At 42.5% G+C, this 20,526-nt stretch overlaps 2 protein-coding genes across 2 annotated transcripts; one reads left to right on the forward strand and one right to left on the reverse strand.

Annotated features, from left to right (window-relative positions):
- Positions 1-1,809: 1,809 nt before the first annotated feature.
- cramp1 (cramped chromatin regulator homolog 1) lies at positions 1,810-13,356 on the reverse strand (the record flags this gene model as incomplete). Its single annotated transcript, XM_079233707.1, has 20 exons — positions 1,810-2,296; positions 2,586-2,731; positions 3,262-3,429; positions 3,769-3,955; positions 4,370-4,527; positions 5,250-5,360; positions 5,578-5,659; positions 5,810-5,884; positions 5,993-6,165; positions 6,576-6,753; positions 6,936-7,871; positions 8,242-8,323; positions 8,903-9,026; positions 9,645-9,730; positions 9,931-9,979; positions 10,166-10,249; positions 10,696-10,849; positions 10,957-11,159; positions 12,548-12,924; positions 13,307-13,356. 20 exons carry the CDS (start codon positions 13,354-13,356, stop codon positions 2,192-2,194), a joined length of 3,528 nt encoding a protein of 1,175 aa, XP_079089833.1. The 3' UTR covers positions 1,810-2,191.
- A 2,397-nt stretch (positions 13,357-15,753) lies between these two features.
- Positions 15,754-19,866, forward strand: jpt2 (Jupiter microtubule associated homolog 2). The gene is made up of 5 exons (XM_079233276.1): positions 15,754-15,864; positions 16,556-16,707; positions 17,310-17,452; positions 17,978-18,017; positions 18,390-19,866. The coding sequence occupies exons 1-5, from the start codon at positions 15,809-15,811 to the stop codon at positions 18,644-18,646; spliced, it is 648 nt and encodes a 215-aa protein (XP_079089402.1). The 5' UTR covers positions 15,754-15,808; the 3' UTR covers positions 18,647-19,866.
- The last annotated feature ends 660 nt before the right edge of the window (positions 19,867-20,526 follow it).

Consider the following 20,526-nt stretch of genomic DNA (forward strand, 5'->3'; position numbering starts at 1 on the left):
ATACAGTTTAAGAGGGATTGTGTCGCTAGGCAACAGCTTGGGTCTGTATTTACGTCCCGTCAGCTGATGTTATTGTCATACTCTGCAGCAGGAAATAAACTGGGACACAATTGAAAGGTTTACATTTACAACTGTGAAATGGTCGTATATATATATTTCTGTTCAGTTATTCTTGTTAATTAAATGAACTGATTTGTTTTGATGAGTGAGAATGTTTTCAGCAGAGAAACCACTCTTTCTGGAAAAGCTGACAAACAAACTGTTGGTAAAAAACTATTTAAAGGTTTGCATTTTAACTGGTTTGACCACAAAGTACACACCGAGTACACACTGAATAAAACAAACAATCAGGTTTTTTTATAACTATCTTTATACACAGAATAAAAACACATTTTACAAACTGAAAACTTTAAACAGGTTTTTCATTCTTTCTTAATATTAAGTTAGACAAAAAATAATTCTGAAATGTTAACAATAAATAATCCAAATAACAATTTACGTTATGTTACAAAAAGCGCAGTGAAGTTAATTGACATTTGTACAAATAAATCCTTCAACAAAAATTAAAAACATACCAGATTCAAATACGAACCTGCTGTTTATTCCTTATTAAGAGTCATCTTCATTGTATCTAGTGTGTGAAGATGAAGCCTTTTCACAAATGAATAAACATCACAAGAGCTTTTCCATTGTAGAGTCAAAGCCCTCAAGGTGCTTGGAGACAAACGTTTTAAATCCCATCTGTGGAATGATAACAAGAGCTCTCCTACAATTTACACTCAGAGATGAAGTTAAACATGTTGTCGAGACAAAACGTTCACAATACTGCATATTGATGATGCTGGTTAATTGAAATTCAGAAATAATCTGGATGCCATAAGTATGTACTTTACATGGTAGGTGTGTTTGCTGTGAACAACAGCACATTGCATCAAATCTACACGGGGAAAGCACTTTAAAGCATCCATTGACCTCCAAGCTCCCTGCATGGAGTGTTTTATTAGCGTAAGCTAACTACAAGTCTTAATGTTTTTTTATTAATGTTTTGAACACAACCAATCAGGTTACAAAAACTACTTAAAAAAAGCTTAAACTATGGCTTTAGTGTTTCATATAATTTCATACTTGTGACTGCTCACTCTTGTGTATTTGAAAGGGAGTGTAAGACTACTGACATTTTTTATTTTAGTCCGTCAATAAAAAAATAATATGTAGTTGGTAACATTCTGGGTTACGGGCGTCTCTGTTCAGTCGACTGAAATCAGCTCGACTTGCTTCTTGATACCAGCAAGAGAGATAAAGTAAAGGATCAATGCCATTTGTCAAAGTAGTTGAGTGAAATACAATTATTTAAAATGCCAAAATTGAATGTTGACCTGTTTACGCAACAACAAACCAACCTGAAGAGCATTGCATCGCTATTGTCATCTCAACATACTTTAGAAGTGATAATCCGCATGAAGCGACCGGAGATTTAACTCCAATGTGATTTCAGCAGAAACTTCAAGAGAAGTAGTAAAATCAAACCAACAAAAGCTGCCATTTTGCATGTTACATTTGTAAGAAATGAGAAACCTGATTCCGAACACGCATGGTATGCTGTGTTCATAAAATGCAACCAATAAAACCTAAAATTGATCAAAAGCCTGTGGAAAGGAGGGCAGTAGTTTTTACTTTACCTGCCCTGCTGTGTTGTACTCTACTTTTCCAACTGAGGCCACAACAACGGAATATAAACTAGTATGTCACCACATTCACCCGTCAGCACCACCAGTTGGGATCTGAACTGCACATTGTGGCAGATTTACACATTTTGTGGGGTTAATCTGAGAGAAGACAGACAAACACAAAGAGCAGGAAGAGACATAAAAGATCAGTCAAAATATTTTTGTTCAAATATGGCATAGTTTTTTCCTGTACATGAGGTTGTGTTTTGTAAACGCGTTTGATTTTGTAAAGTGTTCGTTTTTTTAAAGGGCGTTTCAACTTAAAGAACAGTCCAGTGAAACCAACAAGTTTTGAACTCGCTTTGACGGTTCACGGTTATTATTGCACTTTTACAAACAGGGTAGGGGTAGGGGTAGGGGCGTCTTTTCTCCAAAGTAGAAGGGACAGCGTGGAGAAAGCCTCGACAGAGCAAACTCATGTCCTCCAGATGGCTGTGGGTCGCTGCAGCCAGGTCCTCTCGACCTCAGGGTGGTGCCTCGGTCACAGCCAGCTCCTGAGCCAGGTCATTGAAGCGAGCAATGTAGTCCACGCTGCTCTCACTCATCATACAAGCAAGCTGAGAGTCCATCTGCGGGCACAAGCAGAGAGCGTTCAATGTATAACAGTACTGACAACAGCCTGAGCAGCAGCAAAGACAAAAGAAAATAGATTAAAACAATGGGGAATAAATTCATAGTTGAGCCAGGCTTTCCTAAGCTGGCTGTAGCTTAATATATGACAGTGATGTCAATCTTCTCATCTAGCGCTCAACAAGAAAGTGAATTCGTCCATTTCCCAAAAAGGTTGAACTATTTACAAGGAAGCTAATTATTAGACTGAAAAATAAAAATAAAAATAAATCGATAACAAGAATGCACCTCTGCCACATCAGGAAGGCCACGGGACTGAAAGGAATCATGGGAGTTGCAGTCCAGGAGACTGGGACCAAGCAAAGCTGTGCCGCTGGAGGGGCCAGAGGAGGTTAGGGTGGTCCGCTTGCCCTTATCAGGAGAGACCATGCTGGCTGGAAGGGAAAGAGACAGACCGTGAATAAAAGGGACAGAAAACACAAAGAGTGGAAACAAAGTCCTCTTTACGGGACATCGCTGCAAGAGGAAGTCCACAGGTGTGTCCGTGTTATTGTGCTTTAACAAGAGAATGAAAGTTTGAAGGCAAAGTGTTCTTTGTGAAGGTTTACTAAGATTAAAATGTGTTACTTTATTAGTTCCTTTGTGACATTACAGCTAGTATGTATTGTTTTACAGTCAATTTAGCAAAGCTGTGATTTTTAAACGGTAACTCAGGCAGAAGTAGACCCGCTGTGTGTTCAGCATTTCAATTTTTAATGATGAACAAAGACTAGTCACATATTAATAAGTTGATGTTAAGAGTTTTCATTGACCTGCAGTCTGTTTGTCTGTCTCAGGCTTTGTCTTTGATTTATAGGATCTAATATTTGTTTAGGAAACACATAGTAGTTTTCAGTCGAGCTACAAAGAAGATCTGTAATAGCATGTGCTTGTGGTTAATTATTTAGGAGAGAAAAAGACTCACAGAGGAGGCATCCCAGTGTGGAGTCAGACGAGTCGCTGGGGTACCACTGGGGGTCGTGGCTGGGCGACGGGATCCAGCCTCGGGACGGGCTGACTGAGGGAGACGAGGCCAACAGTTTGGAGCCGTCGTTGTTGCTCAGCTTGGCTGGAGAGAGAGCGGCTTCCTCGCCTGCAGCAGAACAGGCAAACAGCCATGAGATCACACACACACAGTTCAATATGCCCGACGTCTCAGAACTGGGATAGTTGGTTGCATGTCAACATAATTCAAACTGTCTTACATGCAACACATCCTCTCAGGAGAAAAAACACCCTGTTGGTGTGGATTGCAAACCTTTCTTACCGGTTGTCACTTTCCATCTCAATAAAGAGACGGTGGTGCTCCAGTATATTCTTAATTTAATGCTTATATCCAACTGCAATTTGTCAGTTTTTTGAAGGAATAAACATTCCACACATTAGTTTCCCCATGTTATTATTAGCATACAGGATAAAATCATGGACGCACCATAGTGGGCAGAGTTAATGGCGAGCTCGATGATGGAGTCACTGATGTGTGTCTGAGGTTCTCCGGGGTTTAGAGCCTCTTCAGGAGGGCCGGGGAGAGAGATGTCCAGGAGCGAGGCCACGCTGGGTGGAGAGAGGATTGAGTCTCTACCACCGGTCACTCCAGAAGACGGTGGATGGTGACCATTCTGTAAAAAGAGGAAGAAAATAACAACACTTATTTAGGGGCTGCTTTGTTAGATTTTCAACAATTAGATTTCCTCAAGAGATGAGTTTTCAGAGCAACATGCATGTGTTTTCTACACAGCTGGCCAGGCTTTGATAGAATGACAACAAAAACATGACTTTTACCTATTGTGGGTCCCGACTCAACATCAGTATCTTATCGTTTCTTACACTAATAACTGCTGCAGTCAGCCATCATCATATTCTTGTACCTCTACTTGTAAATAGGGCTACTATTCTCTTTTTCTCTTTCCTTTTCTCTGGCCTTTGTCAATGGAGTCCTACTTCCCCCTCACAGACAAGTAGTTATGAAGTAGTTAAGTGAGACAGAGCTCCCAGTTTGTCTCAGTTTGTGTATGCGAGTGTGTGCTGCTGACCTCTGGGACATTGTGCTGGAGGAGTTGAGCGTCTGGTTCTGCATCAACAATGGGTGTGGTGTGGAGCAGGGTGCCGCTATCAACAGCGGGAGAGTTCAGCTCCCGACAGGGACTGCCAGGGATGATACCTGCAGACTTAGCAGCCAGGTCAATGGCACCTGAAAGAGTATTAACAGTTTAGAAACACAAGGGATTTGTCACATCGGCACTATACCTGATTAGTATCAATAGTAAGTGAGCATGTGGGGATGGACCAAAAAAAAAGTAACCTCAGCAATTAAACGCAGCAACAATGAGAATATGAAAAGGGAAAGCATGAGAGAATGGTGAGGAGCTGGAAGAATGTTCCTTTTGTCTTTTTTTACTCCAGCACAAAAGAGTATTTGTTCAAACCATATTGACAGTCAGAGATCATGTGGGAGTTAAGAACTAAATCATTTTCGTATCATTTGAAACTGGAACTCAATTTTGTATAAAAATCCAGTGAATTCACAGTGTCGCACACAAAAATAACTTAATCTTTAATCTAAAAGGAAAAACTATATCTTGAGAATATTGTTGGGTGTGTGTATGAAGCCCTTAAGTAGGACTGTATGAGATGGCAGAACAATACAAACTGCAAATAATCCAACTGACTCTCAATGTGAAGGGTTACTTTGAATTTTCAAACAATGTGCAACTCCCTGTGTGGATTCATTTTTTAGTAGTCTTCCTGTTGTTGAGCACATTGAATAAGTGAAGAGGTGATGACATAAGAGTACAAGAAGAGTTTGAACTAATACTCGTACTTCTACAGTGCAATATAAATTGTTCTACATCTAGACCTTAGTTTGAAACAGAAAAAAACAAAAATAGATGAAACAATGAAAACAGAACATACTGGAGAGCTGGCTGGCTGCTGCAGAGCTGGACGCTGCAGGGGAAGCTTTGGACAGGAGGGGGCGGGAGGAAGGAGCCAGGCGAGTGTGGATTGGCCGGAAAGATCCAGTTCCTGAGGGAAGAAACAGGAAGTGAGAGAGCGGGAGATTAGCGGAATGGCTGTTGAAAACGAGAAATGGCATTTAGTTATGTACAAGAGCATGTTGGACGAGGCCTTTTTAAGGACCTACTGTCAAGAGCACAGGTATGACAGTGTTATGCTACACTACAGGGGAAAGCACAATCATTTAAACAAATTGTACTGCAGGATCAGGATGCCTGAAGAGTACCTGTGGCAGAGGAGTTGGAGAGGATGGAGAAGGAGCAGACATGCTGAGGAGTGTCTCCTGTCGTTCGTGGTAGAAGTGTTCGCTGTGGATGAGACAGAAGCCACTGAATTAAATGCACAAAGAAACACAAATATTCAACCGATTCCCCAACACTACAAGTTAGAGACGTGTCGGTGATCTTTGCTATACAACAGAATAGATCGAGTGAAACACCGTTCTGTTCTTCTCTCACCTGAACGACAAGTGGTTTCCGGAGTTGTCTGCTTCGAGGTTTTCTCTGTCTCGAAAGGAAAAGATCCGACTGCATCTGTAAAAGAAAACCAAAAATACAGTGCATGTTAACATTTGCGCGAGTGGACAATATACAATTTTAGTTGTACAATTGGTGTAAAAATAATGCACTGCCCAGTCTTACACTGATGGAGTCGAGCTGCTGTTTGAGGGCGAGCTCTGCTTCCTTGTTGGGGGAAAACATTCTGTTGTGCCGCGAGCTGTTGGGGGGCAGTGTGGTCGGCACCGCAAACACACCGCTTTCTGCGTCGCTGCTCGCCGACGACCCGAGCAGAGAGCGGGGGAGATTGCGTCCACCTTAAGAGAGGAGGAACAAGGAAGAGATGTCACCTGGCATGCCAATTATTTAAGACAATTCATAAAACCATTGAATGGCATCCAGTGGTGCGTTAATTTCCAAACACACACACACACACACAAGAGAAACTGGAGTTTATATTTACTGTGGTTTCCTAACAATACAAAAAATGGAAAATACAGTACATACAATTATTGTTCAATCAAATCACCTATGAAGCAGGAATGAGTTGCACTATGTAATTACTTCTCATCGTCAAACTAAAAACAACTACAGCAACATCAGCACAAACACACATTACCCATAACAGCAGCAGTCTTACATGGGTCAAGAACCAAAAGCGGATATGTGGGATATATGATTCAGGATTCCTCAACAAAGTTGAAGGCGCTTTTAATGCTTTGAATACCTGAGACTCCAGCAGTTGGCAGGTGTAACCGGGCCCCTCGGACAGAGACCTGCTGCCGGCCACAGCTGGGGCTGCGAACACCTGCTACGGGACCCTTCCCTGGAGGCGTAAGGGCCTGGCTCTGCTCCTCTTGATGGGTCTTGTGTGGGGATGGAGCAGTGGAGCACAGCTCTGGAGCCTGGAGGAGAAGATGCATTATAGACGCATCATGATCTCCGTGTACATTTCTAAGTGATGTTTTCACTAGCGTTTAAAGTATTCACAAATAATCATGACATTCCAATTTTTTTTTTCATACAGGATAAAATTGATATCTGGCAACCAGCAATAATAAAGTAAAAAGTAACAGTGAATCCCTACCAAAGGTTTAGGATTGACTTCAGTAGCAACCAGCTTGAGCAGGCAGCGCAAAACGTGTTGTGTCCTGATGGGCTTGAGCTGGGCTTGTCCGTTTTCTTGGTTGCTGAAAGGAACCGCAATGGGCTGCCACTCGTACTCCAGCTGCAGCTTGCCAGGCTTCCCAAACATCAGGTAGAGCTCAGCCAAGGTGACGTTCTCGGCGTCACGCGCGCTCCAGCCCTCCCCTCTGATCTGCTCGACAGCCCGTTCTTTAGCTGCCGGTGCAGAGCCCTGCGACATTCCCTCCTCTGAGACTGGAGGTTTGGCCGGGGGAGTCTGGTTGGCCTCTGGGGAAGAGGTGCTGGGGCTCTGCTCCTCGTTGCACAGCTCCGAGGAGCTTTCAGTAACACTACACAACTTCTCGAGGCTTTTGCTCACTGCTAAACCACTACTGGCCTTCACACCAGTACAGATCTTCCCCCCTTCAAAGGGTCCTATCCCAGGTCCCTCTTCCCGCAGAGCCACAGTCTGCTGAGAGGAAGCGGGGACAGAAACAGACTGAGGTCTCTTCTCCTCTACCTTTGTAGAGCAGTCTTGTGAAGGCTCAGGGTTAAGGGGCTCAGTTCGTCGACTATCGCACAATGCAGTCACTGGAGCACCAGCAGCAGCGGCGCCTCCCCGTCCAAATTTAGGGCCAGTCCGAAGTGGTGGAGCCGTGTGAATACCCAGGATCTGAGCAGCGGGCAACTCCTTGGCATTAGGCCGGTTCTTGCCACTTTCTAGCCAGTGTACAGTGCAGGAGGCCTTGGAGTGAACGACACGCGCCACACCAGGCAGTGTGGTCAAAGTGCTGCTCTCAGCGGGGTAAAGGAACAGATCGTCCTGCTGGGAGAGGCTGGGAGAGGCTGTGCTGGATGGGCCGACCTCCAGAGCCTCCCTCTCCATGAGACTCTTAAGCTGAAGCATCAAGTGTCAAGGACTCAGACAGAAATGACAGAAATAGACATGTTTACAGTTCATAAATGTTTACTGCTGACGTGGAATACCACTGCTCCAAATCACATACCAAAGAAAATTTTAAAAAACATATACTGTAACGTAGAAACTCGTGTATAAAATAGAGAGAAACCTAATTTTATTTTGTTTCATCGTCTTAAACACAATCCATTTGACCAGTTAAGGGTGGGAGAAGAAAATGATCTCAAGCTCTCGGCTCTACTGTCACATGACAACCTTTCATCACAGACCTGCGCACTCGGCAACCCTTTTTCTAAACTGCAATGCAATCAATACTGCTCTAAAAATCATATGACGTTTTAAAGGATACAATCCGCTGGTCCTGGTATGCCCACTTCTGTTTCAGATAATCAATCAGGCTGGAGACTTTCCTGTGGAGCTCCACTACCATCCTGGGTTGGAAAAGACACAGAAAGAGATCAGTGTTGATGATTTACAGGCTGCTGTGGTAACATGGTGCCGAACAGCACTGGGCTGGGCGATTTAGTTTTTAAGCTCCAAACACATAAAGCACCACACTGAATGAATACACATAAGAGAATATAGATTCACTTTAGCCATTCATCTGGGAAATTTACAAAATAAATACTTCTGATTTACGTTGACCATTTTCCAAAGCAAACCCAACATTTATTTGTAATCATTCTTATGTCATAGTTTTCTGGTGCTTCGGTTGCAAACATGCATAATTTTTAAAACTGCTTGATGATGCAGTCATGCTGACGGCAACATCTAAAAACTGGCATTGATTTGTCAAAAGGCGTATTGAGCTGTATCCGGAAAACAATGACGGAACAAAAGCAAACAAGAAAGTGTTTTTACGGTCATGATATTGCTGAAAACAGATTCCCAATCCGGGGCTAAAGATTAATTCAAAGTTCTGCCTCAAAGCCAATTATTAAGAAATCGTTGTGATTGTGTTTGTTGGTAATAGACTGCTCTCAGACGTTAGTTAACATGGTTGTCCTGACCTGAGGCGAGGGTTGTGGGCCAGACTCTGAACGCGGGTCCAGGAGTGGTTACTGCGAGGTTGAAGCTCCACTGCCACCTTCAGGGGGAGACGCACTGGCTTCTGGTCCTCCTCGTCACTCACTCCTGAAAGGACACAAAGACACAATGAGATGGAACGAGTAACACTGACAACGATCTCACAGGAGAAAAAGTTTAAGTGTTTTTAAAGAGCAAGAGCCGGCGTGTGATAGTATGATGTTATAACACGGAGCAGAAATTACAACTAATTACTGAACCTAAAGAGCCACTAAAGTACGACATGAACAGTACAATACAGCCGACAGCGCAACATTAGCAGACAACCAAAAACCAGAAGACAAACCAGGACGAGCACCGTCGCTGTTAAAGCACTAAAAATACAACACAAGATGTGTCATCAATTACAAGAAAGATAATTTTCCATCCTTTGTTAAAGCAAATGTGTTCTTCAACTTAAGTGAGTGGCTGTTTTTGAACAGAGGGGCAGATAGATGCCAGTCAGTCAGACCGGTCGTCTCCATCATCTCCCTCCTCCTCCTCATCCTCCTCACTTTGCTCCCACAGTGTTTCCATGGAAACACCAATAGCCCACACGCTGCCATTGTTATTGCCAAAACCTCGCCCCCACAAACCCTGTGCCTCACCATCGCATGGTTAGTATTTTCAGCCATGATGTTTGTTTACTTTGTATGTATGTACTTTGTGTCTGAATCACATGCTCACCATCTGGGTCACAAAGTTTCTTCAGTGCTCGGCACATGGGTGCTTTGATTCGCAGGTTCCTCCCTTTGGAGCGCACAGTGGTGGCCCTGGTCAAACAGACAGAACAGCAGCAAAGCGTTAATGTTACGCACAACTTTTTGGGATCACATACACATCCCAGAAGAAGCGTAACAACTGTACAAGTACTGTTGTCACATGTTCACACAGCCTGTGTTATTTAACATTAAAACTGAAACCGTGTGAGTAGGCAATGCATTTTTCTCTCTCCATTTCACTACAGACTTACCCTTGTTGGATTAGTTCATTCAGCTTTGACACGTTCTTGTCATCCATTACTGTCAAAGACAAAACACAGAGCTGTTTACGACATCGCCCCTCAGGAGCAGCTGTCCCCCATGACTGGGAGGGGGCAGTGTTTCATCACATCCCTTGTGTCCCAAACCAACAGCAGAACAACACTCACACACACAAACCTATTTCAAAAAGTCATGCATTCAAACACATGTACAGCCTTCACTTACAGCCGCCAACTTTTTTGCGGAGCTCGGCATAGCAGATGAGGCCGTACAGTTCTTGGGAGGATTTCTTCAGCACTCTGGAGTACACTAAGAAGAAAAAAGTGGCACAAGTCACAACGGTGCTGTAAACAGGGATTCAGGAGGATGTGCATGCGACATAGAGATAACACTGCAATGACAGTGAGGGCTTTTTGAAGAGGAGAGGGGCTCAAGCTGATCTGGAGGTTTTTTAACACATGTTTTGGGACAAAGTCTCCCTACCTAATGAAATGCTATTTCAATATCAGTGTAGGAATTGTTGAAAAAAAAACATGGTCCAGGAATGAATATATTTAACTAGTACTTTTTTTGTAATAGACATAACAGGAAAAGTGAGACAAGATGAGATGGTACAAGCTGTACGTTATTATTGTAAAACAACAGTTACGTGGAGTTCCAACTCTTAGAAATAAATAATTTGACCCTCGAACTTTCACTGAGTCTCAGTCAGGTCCCACCTGTTTTTGGGTGACAAAGATAAAAGGGCAGCTCACCGTTGGCAAAGTCAATGTGTTTGGAGATCTTGTGCCAGGTCCGATAGTAGAAGTGGCGAACCTGCTCCTTGTTCTTCACCATGTTGGCTGGCTTGCCCCTTTTCTTGTACTTCATTGCAATGTTGTTCTGGATAGCCTCAAAGTCCTTCCCATGCTGGAGAGTGAAGTGTCAAAAATAAATCAAAACACTTAAAGTTAAAGTTATGCCACATAAGAAAGTGCCACCTTTTGACTTAAGACAATCAATTGTCTTCCCTTTACCTCGTAGAGGCCCTCAAAAAAGCTGTTTTTGTCCTCTGTGCTCCAAGACTCCCACTGCCGACGGGCCCTCTTCTGGTTTCCAGCTTGCTCCTCCTTCTCAGCAGACCCCTGGCCCTTGGAGGCCTTTGACACTCCACCTGTGGAGCCGGCCACCGGCCCTGACTGTCCCACTGTCCCCTGGGAGGAAGAGCCATTCTCTGCCCCTGAGTGACACAGAAAGCCATCAGTCATGAAACATTCAGAGAGAAAATACAACTTCAATATCAGAGTAAAAAAATTTAAGAATTGAAACAAATGTTTTCACCGTATGGGTTGTTTTGTATAGCATGGAAAGAATAAATAGTAGTTTGTGTCCGTTTTTTTGGGAAATGTTCAAATGCATGTGCACAAAGCCACCCACTGCAACTACACTGCACAACCTGCAGAGCTTATTCTTCTGTGGTTCAGCTCTGGCAAGGAGGCAGGAAAAACAATCAGTCCCTACGGTCAGGTCCACAGTACACAGGTCCAAAACCAACTCCTGATGGGCCCCGATGGCTGTGTTTACCACAGAACCGAGCACAATGCCAGAGACATTAACACAAAAACAGAGGCAGTTGCTGTAGATTTTCAGCCAAAATGGGTGTTCATTTACAAATACAAATCTCTGTGGGTCATAGGCACTAACCTAGATGCGTCTCTCTGAAAATAGATATAGCATCATATCAAAAATAAGTAGGGCTCCCTTGGTCAACTGGTTGGCACCGGGGCAATCTAAATATATATTTGATGAAACAATCACAGTCTCTTTCTAACAACAATAACAGAAATCCACTAGTCATACTTGTCAGAGCAGACCAACTCATCAATACACAGTAAATGTTCAGTCTGATCAGAGTCCAACTCATTTAGAATGACAATTTTCAGGAGAGAGGAAAAACTGATATACTTTCATAACAGAGCACAATAATTATACAAACTGAAACAAGTCAGTAATAATTCCTCACACACTCCGTACGTGAAAAACAAAATCCTCCGGTAAGGAATTATTTGCTAAATTACCTACTGGTCGGATCAGTGAATCAGTTAAATTGTTGACGGCAATAAGCTCAGTCTGCTCTATTTTTTTATTTGCTGAAAATATTTAAAAAATAAAATAAAAGTGCAAGCAACTGTTTATAACAATGCTGCTCTCATGACCTGCTCTCATTCCCATGCAGAAACACTGAAGCATTTACCCTGATTAATTTTTTTCCACACTCACGACAGTCAAAACAGTGTTTTAAATCTGTGAAGACAAGTTTCCAAGAAACAGTAACTGAAACTTAATTGCAAATTTAACTTCTGATCTGTGAGACTTTTATTTTACACAGAAAGTGTTCACAGGGTGGTTTTGCAACTTGGTTTGGAGCGGCCAAAAAAAAAATTATACCCAGAATAACTACCCAGCCAGTGGCCCAGAGGGAGTACACAACAAAGCCAGCATCAGTTTAGCCATCACTGATAAACAAAGTGTAAACACCGTGACAACTGAGGGAAGACACCCCACCTATGCACACTTCTCCCCGAGCTGCTAACACCACTTCTCCCTGAGCTTGGTAACATCCAGTACCTTTCGATTTCGCCCCTGCGTGTCCATTGATGGTCGAGCCGATCGAATCCTTCCGGATGCGTTTGCTCGGAGGTCGGACGCTTGATCGGAGAAAATGATGCTGGTCGTGACACGGAGGGGCGGGCTCCGCGGAGGTCTGGGAATGCTGGGTCGAGCCAAGTCCGGTCCGGTTCGGCGGAGAGGCGGGCAGAACCGGAGCTGAACCGGGGCTGAGATCCGTAGTTGATGGATTAAGAATTTCCACTCCGTCGTCTCCCTTTGTACTGCGCTCCTCGCTCGCCTGCTCTCCGCTCTCCTCCTCGTCGCAACCTTCGGGCTTTCTGGACGGATTCCTCCTCCCATCGATACCGATCCCCTCCCTGGAGCCCAGTGTCATGCTGCCAACACACATTAAGGGGAAAAAATGTCACATTGGGAGCAAAGCGGTGTGTGAAATTAACTTCTAAAGACGACGTTCACTGTCTCTCAACATGGCCGCCGCTGTTTGTTTCAAATCCCCTCTCCAGTCCCGACAAAACAACACCAAATATATGCATTAAACGTCTTCAGATGAATTATATTCAACAACCAAAATAGTTTAGGAATTGGCGGCGGTGTTTTACCGAGTGTCTTTCGACTCAAAAGGACAATATTGTCGGTTGAATTTCAACTAAATTCAAATGCGAGCGCTTTTCAGTTTAGCGCCCTGCAGAAACGACAACGAACCCCGTCGGTGCATTCGACCTCTAAATAAAGTGTTTATTTTAAACACATCTTTACCCATTTTCGTGCTCTTCGCTAGTAGGCGACGTCTTCTTTCTTTTCACCATGAGTCCGACCGGTTAGATTGGCAAATACTGTTCAAATTGAGCATAATAAAACCGAGACCGATCTCTCCGCTTTCTGCCCTCTCCTTGCTTCTGCTTCGACTGAGCTGAACTCTCTGCGCAGTTCAACTGTTTTCTATCAGCAACATTACTCAATGCTTATTTGCAACAAGAAATAAAACTATAAAACACTCACAAATCAGACATATTTACTGCATGCATTGAGGAAGACTTTACTGCGGCATATCTCAGTGGAGCTCATCTGAATTGAGAAGCATAGATAGTTGTAATAACCTGTGCGCAAGTGGACTTTGTTTGCCACTACGTCACCATCGCATGCAGAAATGATGTCTGCAAAACAATGTATTTCATATACATCCTGCAATTACAAGGCTTTGTGAGCATGCTCTATTTGCTGGCATTACTATCGCCTCATACAAATACTAATCATGTGTCTGACTAGACTGTATGTGCCCTGTGCACATCGAGACCTGCTGTATTATGTTTATAATGTGTCTATAATGGGTAAACATGACAGAATTGTGTGTTTCTCGATTATCATCTACTAATCCATATATTTCTGAATAACCGAGAGTGTGTGACAGCATAGAAGGATGACAGCAAGATAGAGCTACACAAAGAAATACCAATTGAACATGAGTAGTTGGAGTATGAAAATGACAAGGGACGTCCCCCTTTCTACATTCCCACACAGTTTTAAAATTCTTGTTTTTAGTCATCTGAATGCAAAATCTCAGATTCCATCAGCCTCAATGTACAACTCATCTGACAGCAGTGAGAACACTGAACTACTAGTAAAGTTTGTTCATGTTTACTTTCACTCGTCGGGAATCTTTCAACTGGAAGTTATTGTAATGTTGATACATGAATACATATCCAATACAAACATTTTAAAAACACGCCATCACAAAATATAGTTTTGATGTAGCTTCAGTTTAGGGCCTCATCTCATAGCATCACACTTATTTCACAGAGTATAATGTTGCCTTTACAATTTCATAGTCCAACCACTGTCTATGCTTTACACGAGAAGGTTGACAATACTCTATGAGTGTAACTTGGTGATAGCTAACACTATATACGTTATTTACACCAACAGCTGTCGTTAACTTTGCTGTAATAAGGGGTATTAAATACATGTAATTGTCGTCTCCATACAGAACGTGGCGCCTAGCATCGCTGCTACTGTTGGGTAGCTAACGCTGATGCAGTCAAATAAGCCATAACGTGGCGAAAACGGCTTGTAACGTCCCGGTTATTATACACAGAGGCTCAAACGGTTTGTTAGATGGATAACACGAATCAAAGTTTAGGAATTACCTGAGGTGGAAGCCTGTTGGTGGTATTAATAATCGAGACACGGACTAGCATTGTTAGCTGACGGCATCCGTCCAGCTTGTTGCTTGTTACCGATGACAGTTCCTGCGGTTCGAATGAGCACGCGTTTAGACACGCCCATTACGACTCGAAAACAAATCCTATGATTGGTCAGAAAAACACGAGGACGACGGTTATAATTTGATTGACAGACAGCTTCGCCAATTGTTAGTGAGAGAAACCATGCCGATGGACCAATTGCCATTCTCTTCCTGTCATGCCGTGTAAATTCCCCAATACGTTTATTTTTAATTAAACGCCTGTTTGACCCCTCAATCATCTTACATGTTTGCTCGTAATAAAGCATTGTTTTAACAACATTTGATAACCGCAATGGAGATTTTTGGCGCTTTAAAAATAAGTTCCGCCCAGAAAGTGAGTGGCATTTTGACGATCAAATCAACAGGCGAAACACAGAGGATGCACTTGATTTCTATCCTTGCGTACGCCTAAAACGACCCGGCTAAACGGAATCAGAATCTGATATTTAGGGCTTTCAACGAACACTGATATACAGCAGGACCGTCTACTAAGCAAACTAAATATGCTACAAATGGCTTTTAGTTCAGTTGCATCTCACGTCATGTTGGTAAATATATCACACTCAGTTTCAAATGCCATTGTACTGACCAGGCGCACCGGTGTCCCAAAACAAGCGTCATATATCAATACAAGTGCATGGTCTCTGTGAAAGACCAGCGGCGTGGAGTTTCCTTTGTTTTTATATACAATATGTATAACAGATGCAACAATACAAATGCAACGGCTTTATTAATAGTGTAATCAAATAGCTTATTTGTCTCGAACGACTTCTACCCAATGTATTCCGTGATCAATCTTTCCCAGCGTGGCACCGGGTGACCCGAAACGAGCGCACCGCACCACTCGGCAGATTGGGGCGGTAACCAGTTAAATTCCCCCGTGTCACCGTTGGGAGGACTGACATTCTTCACCAGGAGGTTTGAGCACGCGCAGACGGCGGTACTTGCTTGTCGTCCAGTTGGCAAACTGACGAAGTTGTCTTCGGAAACTTGTGGGCTCAAAAACAAAAGCCATTATGACTTCAACGAACATGTTTCAAGGGTTGAATAACGGGTCAAAACCAAGCTCCAGGTAAATAATATGGTCTTGTAGCTTGGTTATCTCCGTAAGAAATGGCCAAAAATGTCTTATTTCAAATGTCTTATTGTAGTTGGTCTGCTATCTCCATGCTACCTCCTAAGCTTTAGCAATGAGCGACGTGATACGTGAGATGAGCCTATGGGTTTGAGTTGTCTCGCATTAGCAAACTTCAACAGTCAAGATTTAGCTTTTAAGCTAGCCGACCAGGCGTTGTCTACTGCGCCTGCGGAAGTGTGAAAGCCACCTCTGAAAGACTGCTCTTCTTTGTACTCGCCAACAACGGCGTTCAAGTTTCCTTCTAGTGCTGATAAGTAGAGTCGTGTTCACGTAAGTTGTGTGCTTTTAATAAGCCGGAGTTTTCTGACGTAAGGCGCCATTCCCCTGAATACAACGTTACGTTATCGTATAACCATGTTTCTACTTGTCGTCTTTATGTGTCAGAGCACAAAAGTAACTTCATGGTTCTCTCAATAAACATGAACCTCCATGACTCTTTACATTTGGCAGTGATCCACATCCTCTTTACATGTTAAGTAAACCAGTATAATGGTAAATCCTCCATTTCTAATTGAAGTCTGTCTTTGTCAGGTCACACTTGCGCAGGCTAATTGATTAAATGAGACTGGGATGTAATACATTGGATGGGATCTATTAAAGTGGTACTGTACTTTATCCCCTGCAGGGTGTTGCAGCCTCCTGGAGGTGGCTCCAGTAACTTGTTTGGTGGCTATGAAGACGACTCTGCAGCATCGAGAAGACCCAATAAGATTGCCTCTAAACTATTTGCTCCACCAGAGGAGTCTCAGTGTGTACCCAAGCGCTCCAATCCTCCAGGTCAGACCAACATACCAGGGTTAATGGATGTGCAGCAGTTGGCCAGTCGTACCCAATGTCCAGAGTGTGAAACGTGTTACTATGATAAGATAATTCCACTATACACACTTTAATTGTTCTCTGTGCCTGAAACAAATCCCCCTCCATATTCTGTGGAGTAGCTGTTACAGTCAAGAATGTTATCAGGTCAGACTGCTTTCAAAAAATGGTCTGAGTTTTCAGACAAGGACTGCTACCGGGAAAAATAAGCAGATAAGGCTGTCAGGGGAGTCACCCTGACTGGCTTATCTATTTATTTTTCCCTGTGGCGTTAACATCCCACTGGAGTATGTGTAAAGTATATCACACCATTTTCTTATGCACATGTGCTATGATGGTGAAGGGTGACTGGTCTTGAATAAGCTCAATTCAGATGTCAACATATTTCCTAATCTAAGTATAACTATAGTACATTCTGCCACACTGTCCTACAGCTGCAAGATCACCAAATATGCTGGGCAGTTACTAACCAATCAAAATGTAATGTTATAAAGAGGAGTGTGCAATTATGATGCCGTCACTGCTGCAAAACATATCACACATATTGGTGATACTTTATGTAGGTGGGAAGAGTAGTGGCATATTTGGGGATCCTGAACCTCCAGCTCTGCAACAGAGACGCAACCCTCCTGGTGGACCAAGCAGCAACATATTCGGTGCTGCGCCTGAACAAAGCGAAAGCCGAAGCCACCCAAATAAGCCAAAGGTAGGCCATGCCCCTACATTTTATACATTTATATATATATTTTTTTTTTGTATTGCTTTATGTATTTTATTACTTTTCATTTGAAATGGTCCAACCCCTTGTGCAGTTGAGGTCCAAAAGTCTGCTTGTTACCTCTTATCAAATATTTGATACTCATTTTATCCTGTAAGACTTGAACGTAGACTGTCACGTACACTGGTGTAACCATCAGTCCTCCCTATGGATCAATAGTGTTTGTGCAACCAGAGTATTGTTAGACTGCTGAGTCTATTGCAACAATCTCAGCAGTGACCCAAATGCATTCCAAGCAGTTTTCTGTAACATGTTGAAGCTGTTTATTTAACCAGCTAAAAGTAATGTTGAGATTTATAATCTTCTTTTCAAGAAAGACACAACAACTACTTTAATTTGAAGTTGCACTGTTTTCCAAAGCTACATTAGTTTTATTCTACGGTTTTATCCTGTTTTTAGTCCATGAGGTGATTACAGTGAGAATACTGATCTCTATCTATTTTTCTTTTTCAGGACAATCTAAATGTGGGACCTGAATCCAAATCATCACCTGGTAAATTACATCATGGAAAATGTCTTCTCTTTTTGGGAGATTAGTTTTAATGTTTAGTCATCCTACTCACTGCACTTTTGAAAGGGTTAAAGGGTATTGTTATGGAGATCACAGGGGTTAGAATTAATTTAGGTCTCTTTATTTTGCACCCATTCGTTATCCTTACAAATATAACAACAAAGCTGTCTTGAATAAGCATGTGTGTGCAAATTATAAACTGTCTTTTTTTTAAATATCTATCTAGCTATCCTATCTATCTCACCCCTTCCTTTTTAAATACATTTAAAAAAGACAGTTTATAATTTGCACACACATTCCAGTTGGAAATGGGTGTGAATACTTTTCGGTTATGTTTTTGTTTTCTCTTCCCAGCACCAGAAGCCAAGGTCAGCCAACCTGAGGTGAAGGAGGTGGCCTCCCCAGCGCCCATGTCAGCCAAGGAAGAGCCTGCTGCTGTCCCAGCCCCTGTTGTGCCTGAGCCCCCTTCTTCCTCTTCCTCGTCCTCACCTCCTGAGGGGACGGATCTGACTGAGGGGAAGAACCACGAGCCTCATCTGGGACCCAAGCCTCGCTCTCACAACAGGGTCCTCAACCCCCCTGGAGGAAAGTCTAGTGTGGTATTCTACTGATCCGCTAAACGCACATCTCCTCCCTGTTTGTGTTCACGCTCTCTTTGTCTGCTCCCCTGTCAATCTTCTCTCATTCCACCACGGTTATTTCACCTGTACATTTAAACACAGAGCAGGTAGTTTTGTTCTTCTCACCAGATTCCTACTCGCATATGTTGTCCTCAACTTCTCGCACTTTCCGGCCTATTTCTTGCTTCCAGCTCTTTGTGTAATTCTTCATATTCTTCTTCAATGAAACCTGCAATCACCCATCAATCAACAGGCTAGCTATTACCTAATCACTTTTGCTGTGACACTGTACAATCAGTTTTTTCGCTGTTTCTGTGACACCGTTTGTCATTTTTGGAAACATTTTTGCTTCTTGGGAATGTTGGCGTGCTTGTACAATGATCAGCTTTAAATGGTGTTAGATTTAAATTATTTGATGTAAGAAAATCAGAGCTTACAAATTCAAGACAGGCATTTGCTCAACTTTGAAGGCTCTTCTTTGAAGCCTTAATATGTAGCCATTCAATCCGCAGGGGGTGAATACATCGCCTATGTAAATTGGTTTCAGGGAGTTCCACTAGTGCCACTTTTTTTTTTTTTATCATGCGTTGCTGGATCTTTATTGGATTGCTACATAAAACCTTTTATTTCTGCAGTTTAGCAAAATAATGTATGTGTTGGACTACAACTAATGACCCTATAAATTAAGCCTTATATCAGCTCAGCATCTTTTCATCTTGACTTCTCATTAATCATCCCTTCATTTCAACTTTTGTCTACCTTAATAATCTGCTGCTGAAGCACAATCTCTGTTCAAGAATAAATGCCAAAAATTTAATGAAACAAAGATGAATGCAATTGTTTACTCCTAAATGTTTCTGCTTGCTTAAAGAAAATTCCATTTTGATTGTATGCGGATGTATTACGCAGGTACTTTTCTGCCTTCCCTTCGTTGCTTGCTTTATCTGAGAACATGCCTTTTATGCTTGGGGTAGGCCTCTGTTTATGTTTTAAATTAAAACGGCTGAAGACAAGTGAACTCTGGACAATCGCGTGGTCTACCTGAGTCCAGGTGGGCTCATTGATTTAAAAACCTTTTCACCCAATTCATGACGCACATTAATGGTATTCTGGTGCCGGCCTGCCCCCCCTCCTCTCACCCGTGTGTTGATGTGCCTGGCAGGCAATGAGCGCAGCAGAAGAAAATCCTGTGTATTGCAATAAAACTGTTTTGCATTTAAAGGTTGTTTATTTTGTTTACTTTCTGAAAACATGGCAAATTCGAACACTTTTCCCTATTTTTGATTAATAATACCTAATTATGAGGGGTTAAATATATTTAGGTTGACTTTCATTTAAAAATGAATTTAAATAACCTTGTTAAATGTTTGTCTGGGTCCAAAATAAGTCTTGTCTTCTGCTCATTTATAGTGAATTCTTGACTCCCTGATGCTTTTGTCCAGATTTGCCCTTTGGCAGCACTCTGTGCAAGCCACTTGTTCTCAAACAAAATGGTCTCTTTATGCCCAGGAGGAACATAGTTTTAGCTTTCCAACTACACATTGGAATCTGCTTTTGTCTTTTTAATTTTCTTCTTTGTAGCGACCGTCTAAAAGAGCAGCCAAACTAATGCATGCAAGACTGATACTAAGATGGACAGGAGTCCTATTTGTATGATACCTGGCAGGCCACAATACCAGGTCTCCTTTATTTTTCATTTAAGAATAGATGCATGTTTTATAGCTTAAAAGAAAATGTGTATATACTTAAGGATCCATTTCCTAACAATGAAGGCCAGACACAGCAGGCAGAACAAAGGGCTGTATACGTGTTCATGATGTCGTGCCTGAAATTGAAATTTCATGCTTGGATCCTATTGTGCTTACAGTTGT

This window comes from Taurulus bubalis (genome assembly GCF_910589615.1).
Source record: "Taurulus bubalis genome assembly, chromosome: 17".
NCBI lineage: Eukaryota > Metazoa > Chordata > Actinopteri > Perciformes > Cottidae > Taurulus > Taurulus bubalis.